Genomic DNA, 25,631 nt, shown 5'->3' with positions numbered 1-25,631 from the left:
GACATTTGGGCGCCTGGGTGGCTCAGTTGGTTAAGCGACTGCCTTCGGCTCAGGTCATGATCCTGGAGTCCCGGGATCGAGTCCCACATCGGGCTCCCTGCTCAGCAGGGGGTCTGCTTCTCCCTCTGACCCTCCCCCGTCTCATGTGCTCTCTCTCTCTCTCTCTCTCATTCTCTCTCTCTTTCAAATAAATAAATAAATCTTTTAAAAAAAAATGATGACATTTGACATAACAGAGGCTTGGTTGTAGAGAGAACTAGATGCATTTAGATGAATCAGATTAATGAGCTGTTGGCAGATGCTCCAGATGGAAGAGTCAAGAGCTCCAGAGAGGTAATAATGGGAATTCCTCTTTGTAGACTTACAGGTAAATGAGTTTGGTTAGGCAAAGAAACAAAAAGTTTAGGAAAATAAAAATAGAATGGAGAATATGGAAAGGAACTTGAAATTGTAGTCAGCACTACCACGATATGCTGTAAGTGGACTTTGAGTTTGACACTGTTTCTTCCCAACTAAGACTGAAAGAGAAATATGTTGGGTTCTGAACTTGTCATTATTTGATGATGAATTCCACAGATAATTTTTGTATAGATATTTTTTCCTGAAATTAAACAAATAAGGATATATGTGATAGGCCCATTGATGAATATGGTTAATAATAGCTTCATCATAGGGGCGCCTGGGTGGCTCAGTTGCTTAGACAGCTGCCTTCAGCTCAGGTCATGATGCCAGGCCTGGTTCTCCTTCTCTCCCACTTGTGCACTCTAGCTCTCGCTCTCTCTCTGTCTCTCAAATAAATATATAAAATCTTTAAAAAAAAACAAAACAAAACAGCTTCATCATAAAATTACAAACAGCCAGAGTGCCTGGGTGGCCCAGTCGGTTAAGTGTCTTACTCCGTTTTGGCTCAGATCATGATCTCAGGGTCATGTGATTGAGCCCTATGTCAGGCTCCACACTCAGCAGGGAGTCTCCATGAGATTCTCTCTCCCTCCGCCCATCCCCTCACTCGCTCGTGCTCTCTCGCATGCTCTCTCTCTCAAATAAATAAATAAATCTTTTTTATAAAAAAATTGCAAACAGCCAGTTCCCCCAACATCTACCCAGAAATCAGAGGATGTATAGTAATTTATATCTCAGTGAAGATATTTCTTTTTGATGGAAACTGAAAGAGTAAAATTCTGTCTCCTGATATTTCAACATAATAAAGAGATTGAATTTGGGAAATCTAGATAAAGTGTTTCACATTGGATTCTGGTTGAATTGTTTGTTATCATGAATCCTACATTAGCCATCGAGCTAGATTAGGCAGTTTTGATAAAGTGCTTATTAGTAAACTTGTATTGAATTGCTGCTATGTGCACAACGGCACACTGAGTGCTACTGGATTATTCAAAAACAAGCTACAACCAAAAACACAGGCCTGCCTTCAAGGACCTGATGTTACATATAGCTTAGAGGAAAAACATGCACAGAAAACCACTGGAAAGCAATTTACCCATAAGACCACATAGAAAAATGTTATACAGGATAAATATGGAGGAGAAAGTGCAGCATTAAGTTAACAGTTACTGTTTTAGGGGAGCTTCTTAGAGGAGGTAATTTTCTTTTTAGTTGAGTCTTAGAAGTTAGGGTAGAAAGGAACTCGAAGTTGTTGGGGTTTGTTGGGATGGGGAAGTTGGCTGTGAGCATTGGCATTGTGTATTCATCCATTTAACATACCTTTTGAGCATCTGCTTTGGCAGACACTAGCAATACAAGTGCTCAGTGAATAAGACATCTTTGCCTTCAGGGAGCTTACATTTTAGTGGAGAGGCCAGTTCTAAACAATCATGTACATAAGTGACCAAGAGAAGTAACTGAGAGTTATAATTATACAGCAAAGAACTAAATAAGGAGAAGTGATAGTAAGGGATTGAAGGAGTTACTCTAGACTGGATGTTCATAGAAGTCCTCTCTTTGAGGAAATAACTTTCAAGCTGAGATCTGAATGACAAAAAGCAGCTGTGTGAAAAAAGAACAGAGGGAAAAGCATTCCAGGAAGAGGGAGCAACTCAGGCAAAGGCCTGAAGGAGGAGGAATCAGCATAATGTATCCACAGAACGGAAGGAAAGCCTACCCAGCTGGTGCCCAGTGGACGAATAGTAGAGCAGTGGGAGGTAAGTGCCACGAGACAGACCAGTAGTATGAAAATACGTATGACACCAGCATGCGGGTGCCTTGGATGCTTGCTCAACTAAAACCAAGAAACTTATCATTTTGTTTTAGGGTTACCCAGTTATTATTCTACGCCTGCTCATTCCACAAATGTTATTGAGGAACTATTACATGCTAGCAGCTGTGCTGGACAAATCAGATACATATGTGTTGAGAACTAAGGTGGAGACAGTGGTAGTTGGAGCTACAGCAAAGGGGCCTTGCTAGGAAAGGTGATCCTTTAAAAAGGGATCCATGAGTCAAAGGGTAGATCTTGAACATTTGAATTGGGAAATTTGGATTTAAAATAGTAAGAGGAATGCACCATAGGATCTTATACAATGAGAAGATCTATGATAAAGATTATTGTAGAAGCTGTGAATAGGATCAAGTGGAAGCCAAAGAAATTAGAAGTAGAGAGGCCCCTGGAAGAGTGTTGAAATAACATGGATCTGAAGCAACAGACAAGATTATTGGCAGTGGAAACACGTGTAGGGTAAGGGCCCAGGAGTTCAGCAGGTATTCTCTCTCTCAGCTTATTAAGTGATTGACAGTTTATGTCTCCTGCTTTCTTACTGTCTCACTGTGTATTTTGTGGAATTGAGTCAACGTTCATCATGTTTTAACCTGTTCTTTATGTAACTCAGCCTTTTGTTTTAATGCCTAGTACCCTCTAAATAGCATTTTCCCATAAAATGTACTGCATTGCACAAAAATATGTTTTAAAAAGTGATCAGTAATTAGAAATATAAGGTATTTATAAAGGTTGGTTTCAGTCTCCTTGTCTGCAGATGATAGTATTTCTAGTCTTTCATGAGAGGCCCCAAGTTGAAACCACCCAGCTGAGCCATTCCTGAATTCTGAACCAAAGAAACTGTGAAACGTAATACATGTTTCCATGTCCTTTGCCATTTAACTGCAGTCTTCTCTCACTGTGGGCAGGGTGTACTTGCATGCCCTTGAACTCTGCACCCAGCCATTTGACTTGCTTTGGCCAATTAGGAGGCTCTCTTAGGCTTCTGCGGTCACTATGAGAAAACCTGTTCCGGCTAGACTTCTCAAACAAGAAGGAGAAACACTTGGAACAGAGCCTGTCCGGCCAACCCAGAAACACGCAGTGAGAAGCAGAGCCACCAGTCTAGATTAGCTGAATCCAGCTGATCCACAGACACATACACAAATGATGAGTGTTTTGAAGCCACTGAGTTTAGGGTAGCTTTACCAATAGTGAATTGGAGTCAGAAAGAGCCAGACAGTCTCTGGGGACCTGGAGGTCTAGACCAAACCCGTCATGAGGGTTCTGATTGGAGCAGTTGACTGGAGGCTTCTAGCCTGAGGACCCAAGCCCTGCCTTCCAGGGCTAGGAACTAAGTAACTGGATTGTCAACCCTCCTCAGGCTGAAGAGAGCAGAGAATTGGTACTTGGAATTTCAGGCAAGCTATGGCGGGGTTGTTCGTGAAACATCTACAGTGGGGTGGGGTTTTTTGTGCTTTCCTTAAAGTTTTTAGAGCTTATTAATCCTCATGAAAAATCTGCACAATCACTGTTACTTTCACTGTTTTCTTGAGGTCTTTTCTTTTGCAAACAGGCCACATCATGCTAGTCTGTATTTGGGTTCATGAATCATAAGTCATGCTAAAGCCAGTTGTCTTGCCGCCACCAAAATGAGCTTTGAATCCAAATACAAAGGTGACATCCAGTGTGGTCTTGTACCTTTTAGCAAGTTTTCCCTAAATTTCTGTCGTAGTTACTGTTGCCTTCCTAGGATGAAGGACAATCAAGGACCATTTGTTTCCACTGAAGGAGTTAGTTCATAATGAACTAACTTCGTTGTGATAGTTAAAACTATGTTGCTCATGATGACAGTCATCCTCAGGTGGCCAAAGAGGAATACAGTATTTCTTAGAGAGACATCACTGTCCAGTGTGCAAACAGAAGCACAAAATAATCTGGGAAACCCAGGGTTTTGCAGACTCTTCCCATAAAAATGGATGAAGGTGGGCAAGGGAGGTTAACTAAAGAATCAGTGAATTTGAGTTCCAAGAAACTAATTAACCTTTTCAAAGTGGAAGGGAGTTCATATTGGAAGTTTTCTTTTGTAGATTAGAAATAGGAAAACCTTATTTTCCTTTTTTTGGAGTTAAAAATATCCTGTGTGTGTGTGTGTGTGTGTGTGTGTGTGTGTGTGTGTGTGTGTGTGTGTAAAAACTATCTTTAAAAGAAAACATATATTTTAAGAGATTTAGAAGTGAAACAGTGAGTGCTGTATAAAAGCATTAAGATACTCTGGGGTATATTTCATTGGTACATTTACTCACAGCCTGTCCCTCACATTGCACCCAAGGCACGTATTAACGAGCTAATAAAACATGCCATGTCATGTTTTATTGTTTGCTGGGCATCTGTTCAAGCTTATATCACTCACATATCCAAGACTTTGAACATGCTAGTGGTGGTGATAATAAATACCTATAATTTTACTAACATCCTTTTTTTCATAAAGTAGACACAGTCTTAAATCATTCATTGCAAATAAAAATGTTGAGTTTGTTCAGATTTAAAGGCTACTGAGAGTGGTTTAAAATGTTTTTTATTATGAAATGTACCACTCATACAAAAGAGTATGTATAAGGTACATATAGTTTAAAGAATAATAATAAAGGTACCCACCACATTTAAGCAATAGTCCTGTATCTGTTTTTTAATCCACAAAATGTTTTTATTTAAAGGAAATAGCAGCAAATGTATTGCAAAGTAAACATATTAGAATCGAATGCAGGAGTATTAGGTTAGATATATAGAGGTGAAAAGTGAAGGTTGACACAGATACTGAGAAGGCAGAAAAGCCGTTGGTGACTGAGACAGCTTAGTACATATAATGGTCCTTTCAATTACGTAGACCCTCAAGTTTAGAGTGGGTCTGGTTGGTGAATGTTTTTATTTGTTCAGTGTTTAAATTGAATTTGTACGCCATTTAGAGGTACTCTAGGTCACTCACTGATAGCTATCCCAGCAAAACATCTTAAGAGGCAGTTTATTTGCCTGAGAGATAAAGCATGACTATTAAGCATGTAAATTGTTTAATAGAATACCATTCTGATCACAGGACAAGAATAGACCTCTCAGAAAATGAAGCCCAAGCCTTCAATTACCAGCTGTCTATATGCCAGCGAGTCTCAATTTATATCTCCATCCCAGACCACATCCGAGCTCTGTAGCTAAATATTTTGCTGCTTATTCAATATTTCTTCTTGGAGCTCTTACAGGCACGTCTGACTCAGTACATATAAGACCAGATAGATGATCTTTCGCTCCAGACCCACTCCATTCTTCTCTGTCTTCACAAAGAGCACCACTGTTTATCCAGATTCTCAGGTCAAAAGCATAGCTGTCACCCTTAATACTTGTGCCCCTCACCAGGTTTACCCCCATGACTGCCTTACTCCATCTTCCGTATCATCACCTTAGCTAGCCCCATAACTGGAAGGGAGCAGAGAAATCAGTTGCTCTCCTGAGCATTCTTCAAAAGTAGAGTGTGGTGGGGCACCTGAGTGGCTCAGTCAGTTAAGCGACTGCCTTCAGCTTGGGTTATGATCCTGGAGTCCCAGGATCGAGTCCCACATTGGGCTCCCTGTTTGGTGGGGAGTCTGCTTCTCCCTCTGACCCTCCCCCCCTCATGCTCTCTCTCTCTCTCTCTCTCTCTCTCTCATTCTCTCTCTCAAATAAATAAAATCTTAAAAAAAAAAGTCACAAATTTTTTTACTTTCCTCCCATGGTCTCCTATCAAGTATTGAGGATCTCTGTCCTTTTCATTGAATCTCAATGGGCTTGTGAGAGCCTCAGCCAATAAAGTACTGTAGAAGTGATGCTCTATGATTTGCCAGGCTCGGCCATAAAAAGGTCTCTTAGAACGCTTGCTGTCTTGAAACACTCCCTCTGCTCTCTCTCAGAACTCAAGCAACTCAACCACCTTGCTGGGAGAAGTCATGTGACTAGCCCACAGGGAGGTGCTCTAGTCCTCAGTCCCAGATAGGGCCTCACGGATGTGGGTAAATAAGCTATCTTGTTGGGAGTGGATCTCTGGTAACCCGCTGCCCCAGCCCCTAGCCAGTAGATCATCCCCAGCTTTTCGAGTCTTCCTTAACTGAGGCCCCAGGAATCCCGTAGCAGAGACCAGCTATCTTCTCTGTTTCCCTTTCTGAATTCCTGACCCACAGGATCTGTGAGCACTAAAGGTGTAGGGTGGTTTGTTATGCAGAAATAGAAAATCTGAACATAGAATTTTTCAATATATTTTAAGGCAGTATGTTAACATGATGGTTGTGAAGAATATCCTGAAAGATACTGGGAGGAACAGTATAAATATTCTTTCAGAACATCACTGATTGAGAGGCGCCTGGGTGGTTCAGTCATTAAGCATCTGCCTTTGGCTCAGGTCATGATCCCCGGGTCCTGGGATCGAGCCCCGCATCGGGCTCCCTGCTCTGCGGGAAGCCTGCTTCTCCCTCTCCCACTCCCCCTGCTCTTCTTGCTATCTCTCTCTGTCAAAAATCTTTAAAAAGAAAAAAGAGGAAAATAAATAAATAAATAAAATTAAAAAAAGAACATCACTGATCGAATCCTAACATTTACACAAAAGGTGCTTGTGTTAGTGAGCTTGGATTGCCACAATAGAAGAGCACGGACTGGATGGCTTAAACAAAAATTTATTTTTTCATGGTTCTAGAGGCTAGAAGTCCAACATGCAGGTTGTGGGCAGTTTGGGGCATTGGCGACAATTAACATGACAACTTCATGATATCAAGGTTTTCTGTCTCTGCTCTGCTTCCTGGCATCCTATTTATTATCATGCTGGTGGCAGTTTGGCTACAGTAGTCCTGGGTGTGTCTCACCGAGACAGAGCAACATCCAGAAGAAACAGTTGCTGGGTCCCCCTGGGTCTCTTTCTAGGAGCCTCCTGGTAGACTTCCCTCCTATCTCATTAGCTAGAATTAGACCACATGCCCATTCCTAAAGTAATCATTGGCAAGTAGTCCATGAAATGAGGGTATACGCAAAACGACCTCCAAAGGCCGAAGGAGCTTTAAGACCGAAGAAAAAGGCAGACAAGTTCAGTTTGATCAAAAACGGCTTACCAAGGGGACTTAGGGGCAGAAGCATGTCTTCGGCAGCAGCAAGGCTGCAACCCCGCCTCCCTTAGGGTCTATTTCTATAGCCTAGCGGCTGGGAGCACATAGTAGGGAACCACCAAGAGGATAATGTTTAAGAATAGGTGTGTGTTCTAGTCCTGTCTCCTGGGCAGATGAAGGGCAACATGCCCTGAGGGTGTACGTAAGGGTGTGGGTTACATAAAAGGAAAGAATGTGGGAGGGGAAGGGGGCTGTGCTCAAGGAGGTTCACGGCCCAGAACCATCATCACGGCAGATTTGTCCAAGATGGTATTAATCAGGTTTACGTATCAGAGCAGCGAGTACCTGAACAAAATTAGGTCTTGGTAGTAAGGAGGGAAAGGGGAGTGGATCCGGGGTGGGCAGCATCTTGTCCACAGTAGGGAGCTCTCTTGTTTCACTTTCTGAGCAGCTCATCTTGTTCTTGCCTCTTGGTCTCCATTAGCTACCACTTTACCACATCTGCTCACCTAGAATATAACACTTTACCCCTTAATGGGCCTTCCCGTTGTTGCCCCTCCCAACTAAACTGCCTCTGGAGCAACCCATCTAAATTGCACATGTAATCATATCATTTCTCGGCTGAAAACAGTTTCCTAGCACCTAAATGATAAGATCCAAACCCCCGGACCTCTTACCTACCTGACTGGTCTCTTTCACCTGCCCCTCCCACTGTATGCTTCAACAGTATGGAACTAATATGATACCCCAAAGTCATCCTCTGCCTTACCTTCCAGGCTAATTCCAGTTTATTACTGAGAACGAAACAGGTCCAACAGTCCCCTACTGAAGCCTTCTTTAACTCTTCCTTAACAGTATTCACTCCCTTCTCTGTACTATAAGTACGGCTCGCTTTTCACATACCATGCTACTTTATTTACCGCGTTTCTCCCCTGCTGAACTCGTAACCGTCAAGAAGTAATGCCTAATTTTTAAATCCACAATGCTTGGCATATAGTAAGCACCCAGAAAAATCAGTTCCCAGCATCTACTGCACATACACATGGTATGCCAAGCAGCAGCCTATTGCTGTGCATTTCAGAGCAGGCCACATTTGCTCTTGGTGCTGTCCAGTCTGTTCCTCTCAAAGAATTATTCAGTATTCCCTACTGCCCCTACTGTGCAACCCATCCAAAGACTATCTGCTGCCCTCTGGCTGTTCAGAGCTTCCCCCTTCCCAAGGATACCACCTGCTGAAGGATTTGTGCTGTAAGAGTCTTCCCTTCTCCATCCTGACCCCTTTCCAGGGTGGTCATTCCTATACATCTCAGCAAGAACTGACTAGTGCGGAGGGCAGAGACGGACTGGCTCGCTCAAAACCAAGAAGTCCCTGGTAACCCTTCTCTCTAATTTGTGAGTGAAGTTTTAATAGCTTTATTGTGTAGAAGTTTTTTTAAGATTTTTTATTTATTTGAGGGAGAGAGAGATAGCAAGAGAGAGAGAGAGAGAGAGAGAGAGCACGAGCAGCGGGGAGAGGGAGAAGCAGGCTCCCCACTGAGCAGGGAGCCCAACATGGGCCTCAATCCCAGGATGCCAGTATCACGCCCTGAGCCAAAGGCAGATGCTTAACCGACTGAGCCACCCAGGTCCCCCTATATAGGCATTTTTTAAAAATCAGTATTTAGTTAGGGATGCCTGAGTGACTCAGTCAGCTAAGTGTCCACTCCGGTTCAGGTCATGATCCCAGGGTCCTGGGATCGAGTCCCGCATCAGGCTCCTTGCTCAGCGGGGCGCCTACTTCTCCCTCTGCCTGCCGCTGCCCCTGCTTGGGCTCTCACACTCTCTTGCTCACTCTCTCTCTGGCAAAATAAATAAAACCTTTAAAAACAACAACAAGGGTGCCTGGGTGGCTCAGTCGTTAAGCGTCTGCCTTCGGCTCAGGTCATGATCCCGGGGTCCTGGGATCGAGTCCCACATCGGGCTCCCTGCTCGGCGGGAAGCCTGCTTCTCCCTCTCCCACTCCCCCTGCTTGTGTTCCTGCTCTCACTGTCTCTCTCTGTCCAATAAATAAATAAAGTCTTTAAAAAAAAAATAAAATAAAATAAAAATAAAAAAATAAAAACAACAACAAAACAGTATTTAGTTATATACACTTGAATCAGATCTTACCAATTTCTCTCCCATGATTTACAGAGATATAAAGTTTCCAGATTACCTACTTTATTGTCTCCTATATGCTTAGATTATAAGTCAGAGCAAATTATTTTACCCTATTAGATGATTCTGTTAAAATATTATGCTTTTTTTCCTCCCTAAGGATTCCTAAAAAAATACTTGTGATGTCTACTATTCCTTATGTCATTACTCATATTATGCTCTAGACTCTTGGATTTGTTCAATAGATATTATTAAAGGACTTAATTTACAGGTTGAAAATGGTTTTTTGAGGGGCGCCTGGGTGGCTCAGTCGTTAAGCGCCTGCCTTCGGCTCAGGTCATGGTCCCAGGGTCCTGGGATCGAGCCCCGCATCGGGCTCCCTGCTTCGCGGGAAGCCTGCTTCTTCCTCTCCCACTCCCCCTGCTTGTGTTCCATCTCTCGCTGTGTCTCTCTCTCTGTCAAATAAATAAAATCTTTAAAAAAAAAAAATATGACTCTAAAAATGAAAAATAAAAAAATTAAAAAAAATGGTTTTTTGATACAAAGATAAAACATGTCATTCATTCTTAAATATAACCTACTTTTCCAACTACAAAAGATTTTGCATATATTTCTGTTATGTATTAAGCAAAATAGAATCCAGTTGCTATATGTCTGAGACCCATCTCTGCCACATACTAGTGTCTGATTTTGGTCAAAATACAGTCTTCAAACCTCCTTAACTTTTATTTTATTTATTTATTTATTTTATTTGACAGAGATAGAGAGAGCAGGAACACAAGCAGGGGGAGTGGGAGAGGGAGAAGCAGGCTTCCCGCTGAGCAGGGAGCCCAATGCAGGGCTCGATCCCAGGACCCTGGGGTCATGACCTGAGCCCAAGGCAGACACTTAACGACTGGGCCACCCAGCGCCCCCCCCCCCCCTTAACTTTTAAATGGGAATGATGATAAGATTTTTGAGAGCTAATTTAATAATGAATGTGAAAGTGCCATCACATAGCTAGTTCCCAGGAAGTACTAGATTTCATTCTCCCCCTTGTTTCCTTCTTATCCCTAAATTTAGAGAATCTTTATTGAAAATTTCCTGAACTTAATTTTTTTTTTTAAATAAGGCTAGTAAACTGTTTTGGATCTTGTTGAACTTCTCAAAATAGCTGAAAATGGCAATTCAAAGCAAACATTTAAACTGGTGAAATGTGGCATTAGAGAGATCAGGTCTCTCACCAAAGCCAAATTTATGCTGCATTTATAAAGATAGTGGCTCCGAGGAGGTATCAGAAGTAGGAAACATGAAAACAGGGTATTTGCATCGTTTCTTTAAAGTGCTTTTAACTGAACAGATAGCCAGTTCCTTAATCACCCAAACTCTTTTTTTCCTGGTAGTGTGAAAGGTAGAAGTTTGACTTGGCAAGTTCTAGATGGGGCTTTGTCATCTTCCTGTGTCAGTTAATTTTCCTTTGGTCTGTGGCAGTAGACCAGGCCTTGAATCCCAACAAGCCACTTTATAAACACACTTCGGTCTCCTGTGAATACTTACGTACAAATGTATTACTTTCATGAGGAAGGCAACTCAAAGTACGTGTCCCCCAGACAATTCAGTTAGCAGAACAGCATATTATATCTGAGCAAAACCACCAGGGCCACTAGCTCAGGCCAACATCACCTTGTAGCTTCAGAGAGAGAGAGAGAGAGAGAGAGTGTGTGTGTGTATGTGTGTGTTATTTGAACCAGCCTTAGTTGAGCAAAAAGGTTATGTGACAGTGAATGAGAGACCTGTGTTTTTTAAATTAATGTACTTCTGTCTGACAGTCATTCCATAGGCATATCGGTATATATTACCTTTATGGAAAAAAAGGAAATCCCATCAAAAGGAAATATTCATTCACTGTGTCTTCCTTTTATAGATAACAAATCTTCAGTAAAAACTACACATATGTAAGTCAATGCTATAAGAATATCTAAATCTCATTTACTCTGACTACATTCATTCATTTCACACCATTTCCTTATCTCTGATGTGTGAAGATACTGATTTGAATGTGGTTATCAAACCAGTTTCTTGGTATTTCATAATTGTACATTAATTTTTCCTTTGTAGTGCAGCATGCTCTCGTAATATACACATGGCAAGCTGATTGAAATGAATGGAGGGACTTTGTTTCATTTGTAACCAAGTTCACAATATGCAATAATTTAATGTTCAGGGAATAAATGTTCTGATTAACTTAGAAACAGAATTATTAACTTACACCCTTATTAACTTATAGTAGTAGATTTCTGGGGACCATAAATTAATTGTTTTCTTGGTTATCTGAATTTTCTAATTTTTTTTCCAGTGATCATGTATCACTTGTGCAATTTAAAATGTAGAAGTAATGAATAATAAAACGGCTTAATCACAATAAGGAAAATATAATGAACCAAACTGAATCTTTTTTTGGAAATCCTGCAAAAATTATTCTGAAACAGAATTATATTGCTTTAACTATATTTTTATATCCATATGTAGATATATTTATACATGCTGTCCTTGAACTGTGAACTTCCTGAGGACAGACTACTTATTAATCTTCATATCTATATTGTCTGGCAGAGAACCTGACCCATCATAGAACCTAAGTAAAGCTTGTTGTATGAATAAATGAGGATGGTGTATACAAACCACAAAAAAGTTAATTGAGAGTCATAGAAAGCCTTTAAATGACAATTTAAGCATTTGAGACCAAGAAATGTAAAATATTACTCATTTATTTTTTTCTTTTTTAACAACTTTATTGAGCTATATTTTACATATCATAAAGTCAACCCATTTCAAGCATAAAATTCAATGATTTTTAGAAACTGTATCCAGTTGTACAACCATCACCATAAATCAGTTTTAGAACATTTTCACACACACCCTCATAAGGTCCCTCATGCCATTTGTAGTTTCCACTCCCCAGCCTAGGGAACCACTAATCTACATTTCATATAAATGAAGTACAATATGTGGCCTTTTGTGCCTGCCTTTTTCACTTAGCTTAACGTTTTTGAGATTCATCCATTGCAGAGCATGTGTCCCTAGTTCCTTCTCTTTTGTTGCCAAATAGCATTCGTTGTGTGAATAGATCTACTCATTAGCTTTAAAAAAAATTTTTTAAAGAACGTATAACATACTTAATAAATGCAACAGATAAACATGATTCTATTCATTTAGCAAACATTTGTTGGAGAGTAAATATGGCCTAAGTGATTAAAAATATATAAAGATGCCTAAGACAAGGTCCAGCCTAGTCAAGAAAAGACAAATAAAGCAGTCGTACAATTCAGAAAGAATTAAATGCTATGTTGTAATATAAGTAAGGTAACATTAGTCTAAAGAGGAAAGTATTTGTGGGAGTATTTGAGAATGCTTCTCAAAGAAGTGGTATTTGAACTGGATATATTCAATGTAATAGGCAGGGGATGGGAGGAGATGATATTCTTTTTGAAGGGAATAATATTTTTAAATTCACACAAGTGTGAAAGTACATATTTTATTCAAGAAACAGCAAATTGTGCTGTGTTGCTGGAATGCAGGCCTCAAAAGGACTATTTTGGGTAGGAGATGGGGCTAGAAGTATTGCTTGGTACCAAAAAAAGAGTGCCTTAAATGGTAGGCTAAAGTTTTTCTTGATTCTATGAGCCTTAGGAAGGTGTTCCAGGAGAATTATTTCAATTCTTTATTATTTCCAGGTTAGGAAAGACAGAAGAAGGTAGAAACGAGAGAAAGAGAAAGATATTGGAAGAAGGATAAAGGCTCAGCAAATATTTATTGCACACTTAATGTACTATATTGAATGCTGATGATTCAGCAGAGGGCAAAACACACAAAGTCCTTGCTTTTGTACAGCCAACATTCTAGCGAAGGGGACAGGCAATAAACCATAAAGCAGTAACTATGAGGAGTCTCGTAATATCACGGAAAAGAGGTTTAAAGCAGAGTAAAGAGATAGGAAATGATTAGGGAGGAAGGGAGACTATTAAAGATGAGTTGAAATTTGAGCAGAGACCCCAAAGTAACGAGGAACTGAGCCCTGCAAACATCTGGGGAGAGTGCTTGATGGAGAATAGCAAGTTCAGAGGCCTCAGAAGAGCATGCCTGGAGTGTTAGAGAAACAACACAAAGGCCAATTGGTCTGTTGGACTTAAGTTGTAAAAGGATCACCCTTGCAGCTGGGTGAACAATAGACTGTAAACTTGTATATATTTCATTTCACATGTGCGTGGCCTTATATGTAGGATTAATTCCTGGAAGTGGGATTGCTGGGTCACAGGGCAAATACATTTGTGATTTTCATGGCTGCATTGTGAAATTGCCATCCAGTCTCCCCTTCCACAAGCTGTGCTTGAGAGGCCTGTTTCTCTACAGCCTCACCAACACTTAATAAAAGCTTTGAAGAGGTAGTTTTTCCTAATGGTCGGAAGCCCCCAAATCAAGATGTCAACAAGGTGGCTTTACTTCTGGAGGCCCTAGGAGAGATCCATCTCCTTGCTTTTTCTAATTTCTGCCTTCATTCCTCTGCTCGTGGCCCCAGCCTCCATCTTCCGATTCAGCAGCATGGCATCTTCCAGTCTCTCACTCTCCTTCTGTCATCACATCACCTGCCTGATTCTTTCTGCTTTCCACTTCCTAGGATCCTTGTGATTACCTTATGCCCACCCACTTAATCTGGGATAATCCCTCCATCTCAACATCCTGAATTCAATCACTTTTGCAGAGTGCCTTTTGCCATGTTAAAGGTAACATTTGGGGGGCGCCTGGGTGGCTCAGTTTGTTAAGCAACTGCCTTCGGCTCAGGTCATGATCCTGGAGTCCCGGGATCGAGTCCCGCATCGGGCTCCCTGCTCAGTGGGGAGTCTGCTTTTCCCTCTGACCCTCTTCCCTCTCGTGCTCTCTATCTCTCATTCTCTCTCTCTCTCAAATAACTAAATAAAATCTTTTAAAAAAAAAAAAAGGTAACATTTGGGGAGAGGCGGGTGCAGGGGGCACAGACGAATTATTAGCCTACCGCAGGGAGATTTCCCATTTGTCTGTGATAGAAAATGCAAACACTTTTCCTCATTGTTCTTTGTCTTCTAACGTTGCCTATGGTTTTGAGGTTGGTTGCTTTGCTTTTATTTTTGCCATTTGGAGTTTATCCTGATAAATGGTATAAATGCAAATCAGTCTGTATTTTTTTCTAGATAGATATTCCGTTGTACTAGCACCATTTACTGAAAAGTCCAACTTTTCCCTAAAATTTAATAAATTGTTGTATACAGTTTGATTTGTGGACTATTTTGTCCAATTGTCTTTCTGTCTAAAAAGTACACATTTTTTTTTAAATTACTAGTAAGGCTTTATGGTATAAAATATGATATCTTTATAGTTGTAATGTCTAGTAGGGCTAGACATCTCTCACTGTCCCTATTCACCCCTTCTCTCCCTCCCCCAACCCTACACACACTGCTCTTCTTGTTCATGGTTTTCCTGCCTACTTTTATTACATTTGTTCGTTCCATGTGAACTTTAGAATCAGCTTGCCTGGTTTCAGGACAGAAAAACAAGGTCTTTTGAGTTTAATTGGACTTTATGAGGTTGGACTGTACTGTCTTTTTTTTAAGATTTTATTTATTTATTTGACACATAGAGATAGTGAGAGAGAGCACAAGCAGGGGAAGCTGCAGGCAGAGGGAGAGTGAGAAGCAGACTCCCAGGGAGCCCGATGTGGGACTCAGTCCCAGGACTCCGGGATCATGACCAGAGCTGAAGGCAGACGCTTAACCGCCTGAGCCACCCAGGTGTCCCTGGACTGGACTGTCTTTAACCATGATATGTTTTTATATTCTTTCAAGTTACTTGTGTTCCCTCACTAGTATTTTAACATTTTCTTCGTATCAGTTTTTCACCTTTCTAAGTTTATTCCCAGCTTTTTAATCTTTCTTTTCATAGATATAATGGAGGAAAAGACCCTACTTAGAGTGCTTTCTGATTATTTTTATGCATGAAAACTATGGTAAATACATTTGTCATATTACTAATACATTATATTCATTTTATATGCTGCTACTTTATTGAATTATCTTGTTTATTGTAGTTTTTAGTTGAATCTCCTGGTTTTTCCCAATATACAGTCATACTGTGTTCAAGTAGTAAGAGTTAAAATCTTCCTTTCTAACACATCTGTCCTTTTCTTGCCTCTTCCATTACACTGTTAAACAATAGTGGTGTTGTGTATCTCTCTTATTCCCGATTTTAGTAAGACTCATGTTTCTTTATAAAGTATTTTCTGACTTTGGAGCTAACACACAGACGTGCGCACGAACACACACACACACGTCGTATTGAAGAAATACGCATTTGTTCCTATTTTATTTAGGTTTTCTTTCCCCCCTCAGGAATAGGAGTTGAATTTTGTCAAATGCCATTTAGTATATATGGAGAGATAATATGGTTTCTATCTTTGATTTATTAATATGGTATATTAGCTTTGCTCACTTAAAAATACATTCTCAAATACTTAAAATTAAATATGTTATTATTCATGCCTAATGTTTTATGAAATACTTTATGCACTGCTTCTCCCTTGGGTGGCCTTTTTTATTATTACACAATGTTATGTTGCATACTTGTAACTATTGCCATAAGTCGAACTTTCTTTTTGTTTAAAGGCATGATAAATAAAATGAAGCTGAGAATTTGATCTGACCAGTGGGCTGAAGGTGCCCTTCAGCATGGTGAAAGAAGTAGGGCTAGATCTGAACTGACCTTCTCATGGTCCTGTTTTCTTCTTATTTTTTTTTTTTCCTCAAAGAATAATGGAAGGAAAAGGATTATGGTATGGGTAGCAGGAAGAAAGTGTTTGGGTTAGTTAATCCTTCTGGATGCGTTCCAGTTTGCTTGAAGTTTCAAAGAAATCCATAAAATGAACGTTGTTTTATATACTTTGTTCATCATTCTTTTCCTCAGGGAGCCACCTGCCTAGAGCAGACTGGTCTGGTAGGTCAGTCTCTAACTCCTTGTACCTACTGAGCACTTGAAATGTGGCTAGTGATGCGCTCTTAAGTGTAAAATACTCACTGATTTTGAAAACTTAGTATAAAAAAATAAAAATATCTCAATAATTTTATATTGATTATATGTTGAAATAATATTTTAGATATATTGGGATAGATAAAATATGTCATTAAGATTAATTTCACCTGTTCCTTTTCACTTTTTTTAATGTAACTACTAGCAAATTTCAAATTGCATATGCGGCTTACATTATATTTTTATTGGACATCACTGGTCTAGAGGTGGTAGGTATGTATATACTTATAGATACTACAATGATTTTCATAATTTAAGAAGATAAAAAATTAAATAAACTACACTTATATACTTCCTTATGTACTTGTTTCTTCTTATGGGAATAAATTTGGATGGATAATGGATCCAATCATACTCCATTTAATGGGTTACCTCCTCTGTGATTTTTTATTTAACTGTTTCTAAGAGAATGCAGTTTCTTCATTATGCCCTTGACATTTCCACATAAGTTAAAGGCAATAAGCTTCTGGTGTCTTGGAATACCAGCACTCAAGAACTTACGTGAATATAGAAAAGAGTGAGTTTGTAGGTGCAAATTTCTAATTTTGCCTTATCCTACAAATAAATTTTAATAGAAGTGTCCTAGTTCAAACTAAAATTTATTTCAGCATTTCTTTCATTTTTCCCGCCATTACCCTAGAACAGCAGTTCCCACCTCCTTAGCTCTCTTTAGGTAGCACTGGGGTTTAGCGTCTTTTAGTTCTGTCTTATTGCAATACCTGAATGTTTTAAAATAGTTCATTTCTTAACTCTTCTATTCTTCACAAGCCAAAACAATTAAATTACTCCTAAAGCATTTTTGTAAAATCCTGGCTTTGTTGCATTTTTTTTTTTTTTTTTTTTAGGAAAATCATATCACAGAAGATATTGGAATATCGACTTGGAAGAAGCAGACTTTTCTCTCCCATGGAGCCTTATTAGCAAAGAGCTGCCAAGCTGCCATGGAATTAGCAAAGCATGATGCTGACGTTCAGGATATGGCATTTCAGTATGGGAAGCACATGGCCATGAGTCATAAGGTATTTGCACATTTTCTCTTTTTCCAGTACTTAAATAGCTAAAATGATGCATAAGAAACTTCTTGCCATTTAATAAGCTGCTTTTATATCTCAAAAAAAAATGTTTATTGTTCACTTAAAATCCATCAGCCATCGATGGTGATTGTCACATAATACAAACAGTATGATTGGTAAGTACTGTGTAACTCTGATAGAAAGCGACAACTTACACCGTAATTATGATGCTTGTCTTTTCTTACTACCTGAAAGGGTTCTTAAGAGAACTCTTACAAATTATTAAATAACATGTAATGTTGCCATTTACAGAATGAAAGAATATTTGCATTTTTGTTACAGTTCCCTCATGTACAGTTTCTTAGGTAAAACAAATTATGGAAGGTTATGAAATTTAGAAATATACTGAGTAAAATTGAAAGCTTTAATTCTAATAATTGACTCTTTTGAATGGGCATTATGAAATATAAAAAGTTTCGAGTTAGCTGTTATATTGCTGTCTCTGTATATATGTAACTTAAAAATTCTATTTGATACATTTTTTTTAAAGATTTTTATTTATTTATTTAACTGAGATAGAGAGCATAAGAGGCAGAGCGGCAGACAGAGGGAGAGGGAGAAGCAGGCTCTCCGCCGAGCAGGGAGCCTGATGCAGGGCTCGATCCCAGGACCCTGGCATCATGACCTGAGCCGAAGGCAGACACTCAACCGTCTGAGCCACCCAGGCGCCCCAGATACATATTTCTTAAATGTTACTTAAATAGCTCTTGAGAGAGGAGAAAATATATACATATGTTATGTATACGTAAAATATCTCCAGATGAGTTTTGATATATTTTATTAAATCTTAAATTTAATATTTAATTTAATATTTAATATTAAGCAATTACATTTACTAAAACTTTATTTAAATTATTGCTTTAACTTAAAAAGTAAAACAAAGTCTGCTGCCAAATAGAAGAGGAAATGTGTCAGGGAAAAATTATCTTAAAGAATTTTAAAGGTTATTGTTAATCATATGCACTGTTCTTTTGCTTATTAGAGTTCATCTAAAAGCTGTATTCCTTTAGCTTCAATTTTCAGTGCATTAACTTGTGCTTTCTGAAATGACTAAAACGTACTAGTATGTATGCATTTTACTAATTTAACTCTTTTGATTACTCCTCCTAGATAAATTCTGATCTCCAGCCTTTTATTAAAGAAAAGACCAGTGACTCCATGGCTTTTAATCTAAACTCAGCTCCTGTAGTCTTACATCAGGAGTTTCTTGGAAGAGATTTGTGGATTAAGCAGATCGGAGAGGTAAAACAAAATTATTCCTATCTTAGGTATCAGTAGAGTAGTATTTAGTTGATTTTAGAACATAATTGATATTTCATGATGAGCTAAGCCATATAAGAGCATTTTCATATAACAGGTAACATTCTTACTTTATAATCTGCATTTTTAAGAGGCAAATGTTAGTTAAAAGTTAGTGTTTGAAATACTGTTTTCTTATTATCTGAGTTCTTAGAATACTGCAACACAAAACCAGTGCCTGTGGTGGATGCTAATTAACTCAGAGGATTTTTTTTTTTTCCTAAAGGCTTTCAAAAATTGGGCTATGGTAATAGCACCACCCTTTAACTGACGGCAATTTCCCATCTGCAGACTCTAGCACAAGCTGCAGAATTCCAGAAGCTCCGTCTGTCAGCTCATTGGGTTATTTTAAAACAAACTTGGACCCTGAATATTCCAATTCTGAGGTATTATCAAAGAAAAAAAGTATGGTAAAGTCAGAGGGGAAAAGGGGCTTAAATTGGGTGAATTTCCTACTTTTTTGCAGGAGAGAAGGTATAAAAAATGAGAAGGAATTTTTTTTTTAATTTTCTTTTAATCCAGGAATTCTAGAATGATAAAGTATTGCCCTTTTACCTAAAACTTCATGGAGCTTATTTAGCTTTGTGGTTCTAATTGATTGGGTTAATGTGAGACCTGACTTGGGGAACTGTGTGCCTACACAGCTGAGGGTGGGGATGGCAGCCATACTTAAAGCAAAGAGAGCCTACATGATATCCGCTTTTCGAACGATAAGATTTTCCCTCTCCTAAACCTCTTCCCTTGTTGGCTTTCAAAATGCCATCAGCCAGCTTAAAATCCCTCATATTCACCTGGTAGAAAATGAGAGGATTCATTTCTGGGGAAACTGTCAAGCCCAGGAGAAAAGACCTATGGACCTGGGTGCTTGGGGCTCCCTTGTGCCATATCCCTGACCAGGCCTCCTACAGGGAGGCCCACCAGTTGACAAGCCTCGGAGTATCCAAGTGCACAGAATATCCAGCTGAAATAGAGTAGGGAATAAAGGACCCCTGGAAGTTGAGAAAATCCTGTGCCATGAGGGAATGAGTCAAAAGCAAACTGATGAAAACAGAACTTGGAGGAAACAGACCATGCAAAGAAAGAAAGACATTCCAAAAGCACTGTAATCAATCTACTCAATGAGAAGACATTAAATTCATGAAATAAGAACATGTGATACATAAAAAGGGACAATCCAAGAATAAGAAATCAGAATCATAAAATATAAAAATATGAAAGCAGAGTTTTTTTAAATCAGAAGACTAGAAGATACAAATGAGAAAATTTCCAAGAAAGTTGAACAAAAAGTCAACAGAAAAGATAAGAAAATTAGAGAACCAATTCAATAGATCCTATATTTATTAGAAGTCCCAGAGAGAGAAAACCGAAAATGGAGGTGAGAAAATTAACAACAAAAATTAGAAAGAAAAGTCCTGAGAACTGAAGGACCTAAGTTTCCAAATTGAAATAGTGCCCTAAATAATTAATTTTAAAAGACTAACAGCAAGTGTTATCATTATCACATTTTGAAACATACGGGGATGAAAAGAGAACCTAATACTTCCAGGAAGAAAAAGAAAAACCTACCCTACAAAGGGTGGAGAATCGGAACAGCCTCTCCGTAGTGACACTGAAAGCTTCAAGACAATGGACTAATAGCTTCAACATTCAAAGAGAAAACTGTTTCCAACTTAGACTTTTATGACTGTCACATTATCAAGTGTGGTGTTCAATAAAGACAGTTCAGAACAGATACCCAAGATCTCGAAAACCTTGACCTCCCAAGCGTCTTTTTCCAAGAGATGTATTCTGGGTGATGTGTTTTATTAAGACAAGGAAGTAACCGAAGAAAGAGAAAGACATGGAATCCAGGGTCTGGGGGATCCGGACATAGGCTGGAGGCAGTGAGAATTCCCAGGGCAGCACGAGAGGAGGGATAACAAACGGCAATGATGCCAGCAATACGAGCACTTACTGTGTGCCAAGCACTTACTAATAAGGAGCCTGAGGCACGAGAAATTAACTTGCACACAGTCACACGGCTAGCGAGTAGTGGAGCGGGGATCCAAACCCAGGCAGCCTTGCCACAGGGCTCACACCCTTCAGTAACGAGGGACATGCCACGCCGGCTCTCATCCAAGCACGTCCCAGGCTGATGGGTGTGCCTCCAGTCCGGATTGGAACAAGACGACAGAGACCTCCAGGAGAAACTTCTCTAAGGAAAACAATGGAACTAACGTCCTTGACCATACTGAGGATTTTTTTTTTTTTTTTTAAGATTTTGTTTATTGGGGCGCCTGGGTGGCTCAATCGGTTGAGCGTCTGCCTCTGGCTCGGGTCATGATCCCGGGGTCCTGGGATCGAGCCCCATGTCGGGCTCCCTGCTCCACGGGGAGCCTGCTTCTCCCTCTCCCTCTCCCCCTGCTTGTGTTCCTGCTCTCACTATCTCTCTCTCTGTCAAATAAATCAATAAAATCTTTAAAAAAAAAAAAGGATTTTATTTATTTGAGAGAGAGAGCATGAATGGGGGAAGGGGCAGAAGGAGAAGGAGAAGCAGACTCCTAACTGAGCAGAGAGCCAAACGCAGAGCTCGATCCCAGGACCCCGAGATCATGACCTGAGCTGAAGGCAGACACTTAACCGACTGAGCCACCCAGGTGCCCTGACCGTGTTGAGAATTAAAGACAAATTAACAATAGATACATGGAAAACTAAGTGATGCTGTTTAAAATAACCATGTAATTATGTTCTTGAATTTTGAGTCAGGAGTTTGGACAGCACACAGAGAGGATGACTCTCTAATGTCTCGGGCCTCAGCTGGAATGACCCACAGGCCGAAGGTGACTCAGCAGGGCTGGGCACTGGAATCATCTGGAGACTCAGCTCACACTGGCACCTGGGCTGGGATGTCAAGACCATGTTGCTGACCAACCAGAGTGCTCACACGTGGTTCCTCCATTTAGCTTGACTTCCTTGCAGAATGGCAGCCTTAGAATAGTCAGATTTCTTACTTGCCAGCTCAGAACTCCAAACACAAATGTTCCAGTAAACAAGGTGGAAACTGAATCTTCTTCTATGACCAGCCTCAGAAGTCACACAGAGTCATTTCCATCAACTCTTACCAAACACTCACAAGCCCACCCACAATCAAGAACAGTTTGTAGACTCACCTAGCAATGGGAAAAAGGTCAAAGAATTTCGGTCCAGGTTTTAAAACAGCCACACTAAACATATGGATTAAGATAAGCAGTTATTAGCTGTTGTGAAAAAATTTTAAATGTATAAGAAAGGAAATACAACATAATACTCTTCATGGCTTAGAGAATGATATTTATACAGCATAAAAATATAAATACAGAATATTGATTTAAGCGAAAGAGCGTAATCAATGGGAGGAGGGGAGAGAAAAAGAGTATGTTTCATCAATTTAAGAAATGTAATTATTCCTTTCCTGGTAGACTCAATAAATAATGTCTAAAATTTAAAATCAAAGAAAAGCACTGTTTGAAGGTAAACAGCAGAACAAACAGCTAAACAGAAGGACACAGAACAGATAGGGTCTGGGGAGTGCTAGGTTGTTTTGTTAGGAGTCTTAAAGTTAACTTTTTCTTTTTTTTTTTTTTTTAAAGATTTTGTATATTTATTTGAGAGAGAGCAAGCATGAGCAGGGGGAAGGGCAGAGGGAGAAGCAGACTCCTTGCTGAGCAGGGAGCCCAATGTGGGGCTCGATCCCAGGACCCCGGGATCATGACCTAAGCCGAAGGCAGACGCTTAACTGACTGAGCCACCCAGGTGTCCCTTAAAGTTGGCTTTTTAAATACATGTGGGAAGGCTCAGTTGGTTAAGCAACTGCCTTCGGCTCAGGTCATGATCCTGGAGTCCCGGGATCGAGTCCCACATTGGGCTCCTTGCTCAGCAGGGAGTCTGCTTCTCCCTCTGACCCTCTCCCCTCTTGTGCTCTCTATCTCTCATTCTCTCTCTCTCACATAAATAAAACCTTTTAAAAAAAATAAATAAATAAATAAATACATGTGTTTGCTTTTATTTAAAAACATATGATTTAAAATTGCTTATTGTTTGCCGTAGTAATTCCACTTCTAATAATCTATCCTCCAAAAAAGATCAGATGTAAACAAAGACTTACCTATTAAAATATGCACTAAAATAGTAACTCTAAAAGGAAAAAAGGAAAAATTGGTTCATTTAAAAATAGAAAGAAGGGGGCGCCTGGGTGGCTCAGTCGGTTAAGCGTCTGCCTTCGGCTCAGGTGGTGATCCTGGAGTCCCAGGATCGAGCCACGGCATCAGGCTTCCTGCTCAGCGGGGAGCCTGCTTCTTCCTCTCCCTCTGCCGCTATCCCATTCCTTCTCTCTCTCTCTCTCTCTCTCAAATAAATAAATAAATAAAATCTTTAAAAAAAAAAATAGGAAGGGGCGCCTGGGTGGCTCAGTCATTAAGCGTCTGCCTTCGGCTCAGGTCATGATCCCAGGGTCCTGGGATAGAGCCCTGCATCGGGCTCCCTGCTCAGCGGGAAGCCTGCTTCTTCCTCTCCAGTCCCCCTGCTTGTGTTCTCTTTCTCACTGTGTCTCTCTGTCAAATAAATAAATAAAATCTTTAAAAAAAAATAGGAAAAAGTTTAAATGAAGTATAGTACAATGAAATATCATACAACTATTGAATATTGTATTACTGGGGTGTATTTGTGTGTTTTTTGACAGCTGAACCAAAAATATATATACAGATGGTGTTAGTAGCTCTAATTGGGTTACATTAGAATACATTGCAGATTTACATTTTGGTTGAAAAGATCCAGCTAAATATGTTGAATGGAAGCTACCAACTCTCCCTTGGCTATTTACATATATTCATATATATATGTATCAGAGATGTGAATTTTAAAGAAGCTTCACAGAAAAGGGACATATTTAATTTTTAGTTTCTTTGCAAGCATACAAAGTCGTAAATGCAGACAACATGAGAATCCAGGATTTCCTAAACAACTGGTGAAATATTCCCAAATCACTATCTCCAACTTGATTTTAACTTTTCAGAGGGATATCTATTCCAAATAGCCAATGCCTTATGCAGTAACTCAAATCAAATAGATCTTGTCCAGAGGTCAGTAAACCCAGCCGAGATGATGTCTGTGAGCAGATGATGTCCTGCCCACCAACCTAGGTTCCCTGTGATACTATCTAGATCCTCATCCTTCAGGAAAGACTGGCAGTTTATTGCCCATCTCACAGCCCTGCCAGGCCGCTGTGGTTTTCTGCAGTAGCTTCAGGCCCTTCCTATGTCACCGTCTGAGTCATGAACAGGATCACTGGTGAAGAGAAGATTCATCCATCTGCAACAAATAAGAACTAGGAAGTTGGTTTTTGTCATGCAAGGGAAAATATTCCTCAGGTTAAAGTCTCCTTACTTGAGTTTATTTTAATCTTCTAAATTATAATTTAATGTTTATATAAAGCTCTAGATGATGATAACGTTGTTCTGTGAATGCATCCTAGTCAGAGTTAGGGGACACAATTAGCATAATACTCGAGAGGGCCATTCTATCCTAAATCTCAAGGAGGTTGCTTGTAAATCCTGAAATTAGTTCTAGTACTCTCTTTCCTGTTTTTCCTGATATTTACCTCCACTGCATTTTTGTGACCCTTTCCTCCCCAGGTGTTGAATTTTATTTCAGGATCTTTAAGGATAACAGTGAATTCACCTTTGAATTACCTATGGCACCTGGCATAGTGACTTACTTGGAATAGTCATCCAGTTAATATTTGTCAGAAAAGTATGTGTGGTATGGTTTTCACAGAGGTAGGCTATTGGATGGCAGCTCTCTTTTTGTTAAATAGGAAGTCAAGTTGGTATAGCAGAAACGGCCCATAGAGGACCAGGTTTTGGAAGACCTGGATTCTAGTTTGGACTCGGCTAGCATCTGTAGAACTTTAATCACAGTCTTTCATGTCCTTGTTATTATTTTCTTTAAAATGATGCTGTTGAGGGCGCCTGGGTGACTCAGTCGTTAAGCGTCTGCCTTTGGCTCAGGTCATGGTCCCAGGGTCCTGGGATCGAGCCCCACGTCGGGCTCTCCACTCAGCGGGGAGCCTGCTTCTCCCTCTCCCACTCCCCCTGCTTGTGTTCCCTCTCTCGCTGTGTCTCTCTCTGTCAAAAAAAAAAAAAAATGTTTATAAAATGATGCTGTTGAACTAGATCATTCTGAGGTCCCTTTCAGCTCTCAAATAAGTCTAAGCAATAGGTCTCTTAGGTAAGAAATGCATTATAAGAAAAATATTAATCTCTATTAGAAGCTTAATACTAGTTTTGACACTGAGAAATGGAAAAGTCTTGCTCCCAATGTGGAAGTCACCTATGATTTCTTATTATCAACATGTAAAATTACTTCCCTGCTCTACTCAGACAGGTTTGTGTCCCATCTACCATTTCGATTTCCTGCTTGGAGAGAGTGAGAATTAATGACTAGACAGGGAAGGAAAGAGGAGATCACATACCCTTAGTGCCCATTCAACATCCCTGTGAAGCCAGGAAGAAGAAACTTTAGGAATTTTTTATATCAGGCCCTGCTACCTCCTCTTCAACTCCTGAAGTCTTAAGATTAGATAGCTTAGGTAGTAGCTGTCTTCCATCACACCCATAAGCAGGCAGGTGCACTGTGTGCTCGTACACACACACACACACACACACACACACACACACACACACACACACA

General features: G+C 39.9%; 1 protein-coding gene across 4 annotated transcripts in view; it reads left to right on the top strand.

Annotated features, from left to right (window-relative positions):
- Positions 1 to 25,631, top strand: part of PDSS2 (decaprenyl diphosphate synthase subunit 2) — a 253,130-nt gene that overhangs the window by 179,642 nt on the left and 47,857 nt on the right. For all 4 annotated transcript variants that reach the window (XM_073893735.1, XM_025863433.2, XM_025863446.2 and 1 more), the window contains 2 exons: positions 17,400 to 17,573; positions 18,738 to 18,869. In XM_073893735.1, the coding sequence (XP_073749836.1) occupies positions 17,400 to 17,573; positions 18,738 to 18,869 (306 nt within the window). The remainder of the gene's footprint in view (positions 1 to 17,399; positions 17,574 to 18,737; positions 18,870 to 25,631) is intronic.

This window comes from Callorhinus ursinus, unplaced genomic scaffold (assembly GCF_003265705.2).
Source record: "Callorhinus ursinus isolate GAN/ISIS: 27379988/994484 unplaced genomic scaffold, GSC_fseal_2.0 scaffold6, whole genome shotgun sequence".
In the NCBI taxonomy this organism is placed as follows: Eukaryota; Metazoa; Chordata; class Mammalia; order Carnivora; family Otariidae; genus Callorhinus; species Callorhinus ursinus.
Note: the sequence above shows the minus strand (reverse complement) of the source record. Positions and strands in the feature narration are given on the sequence as shown.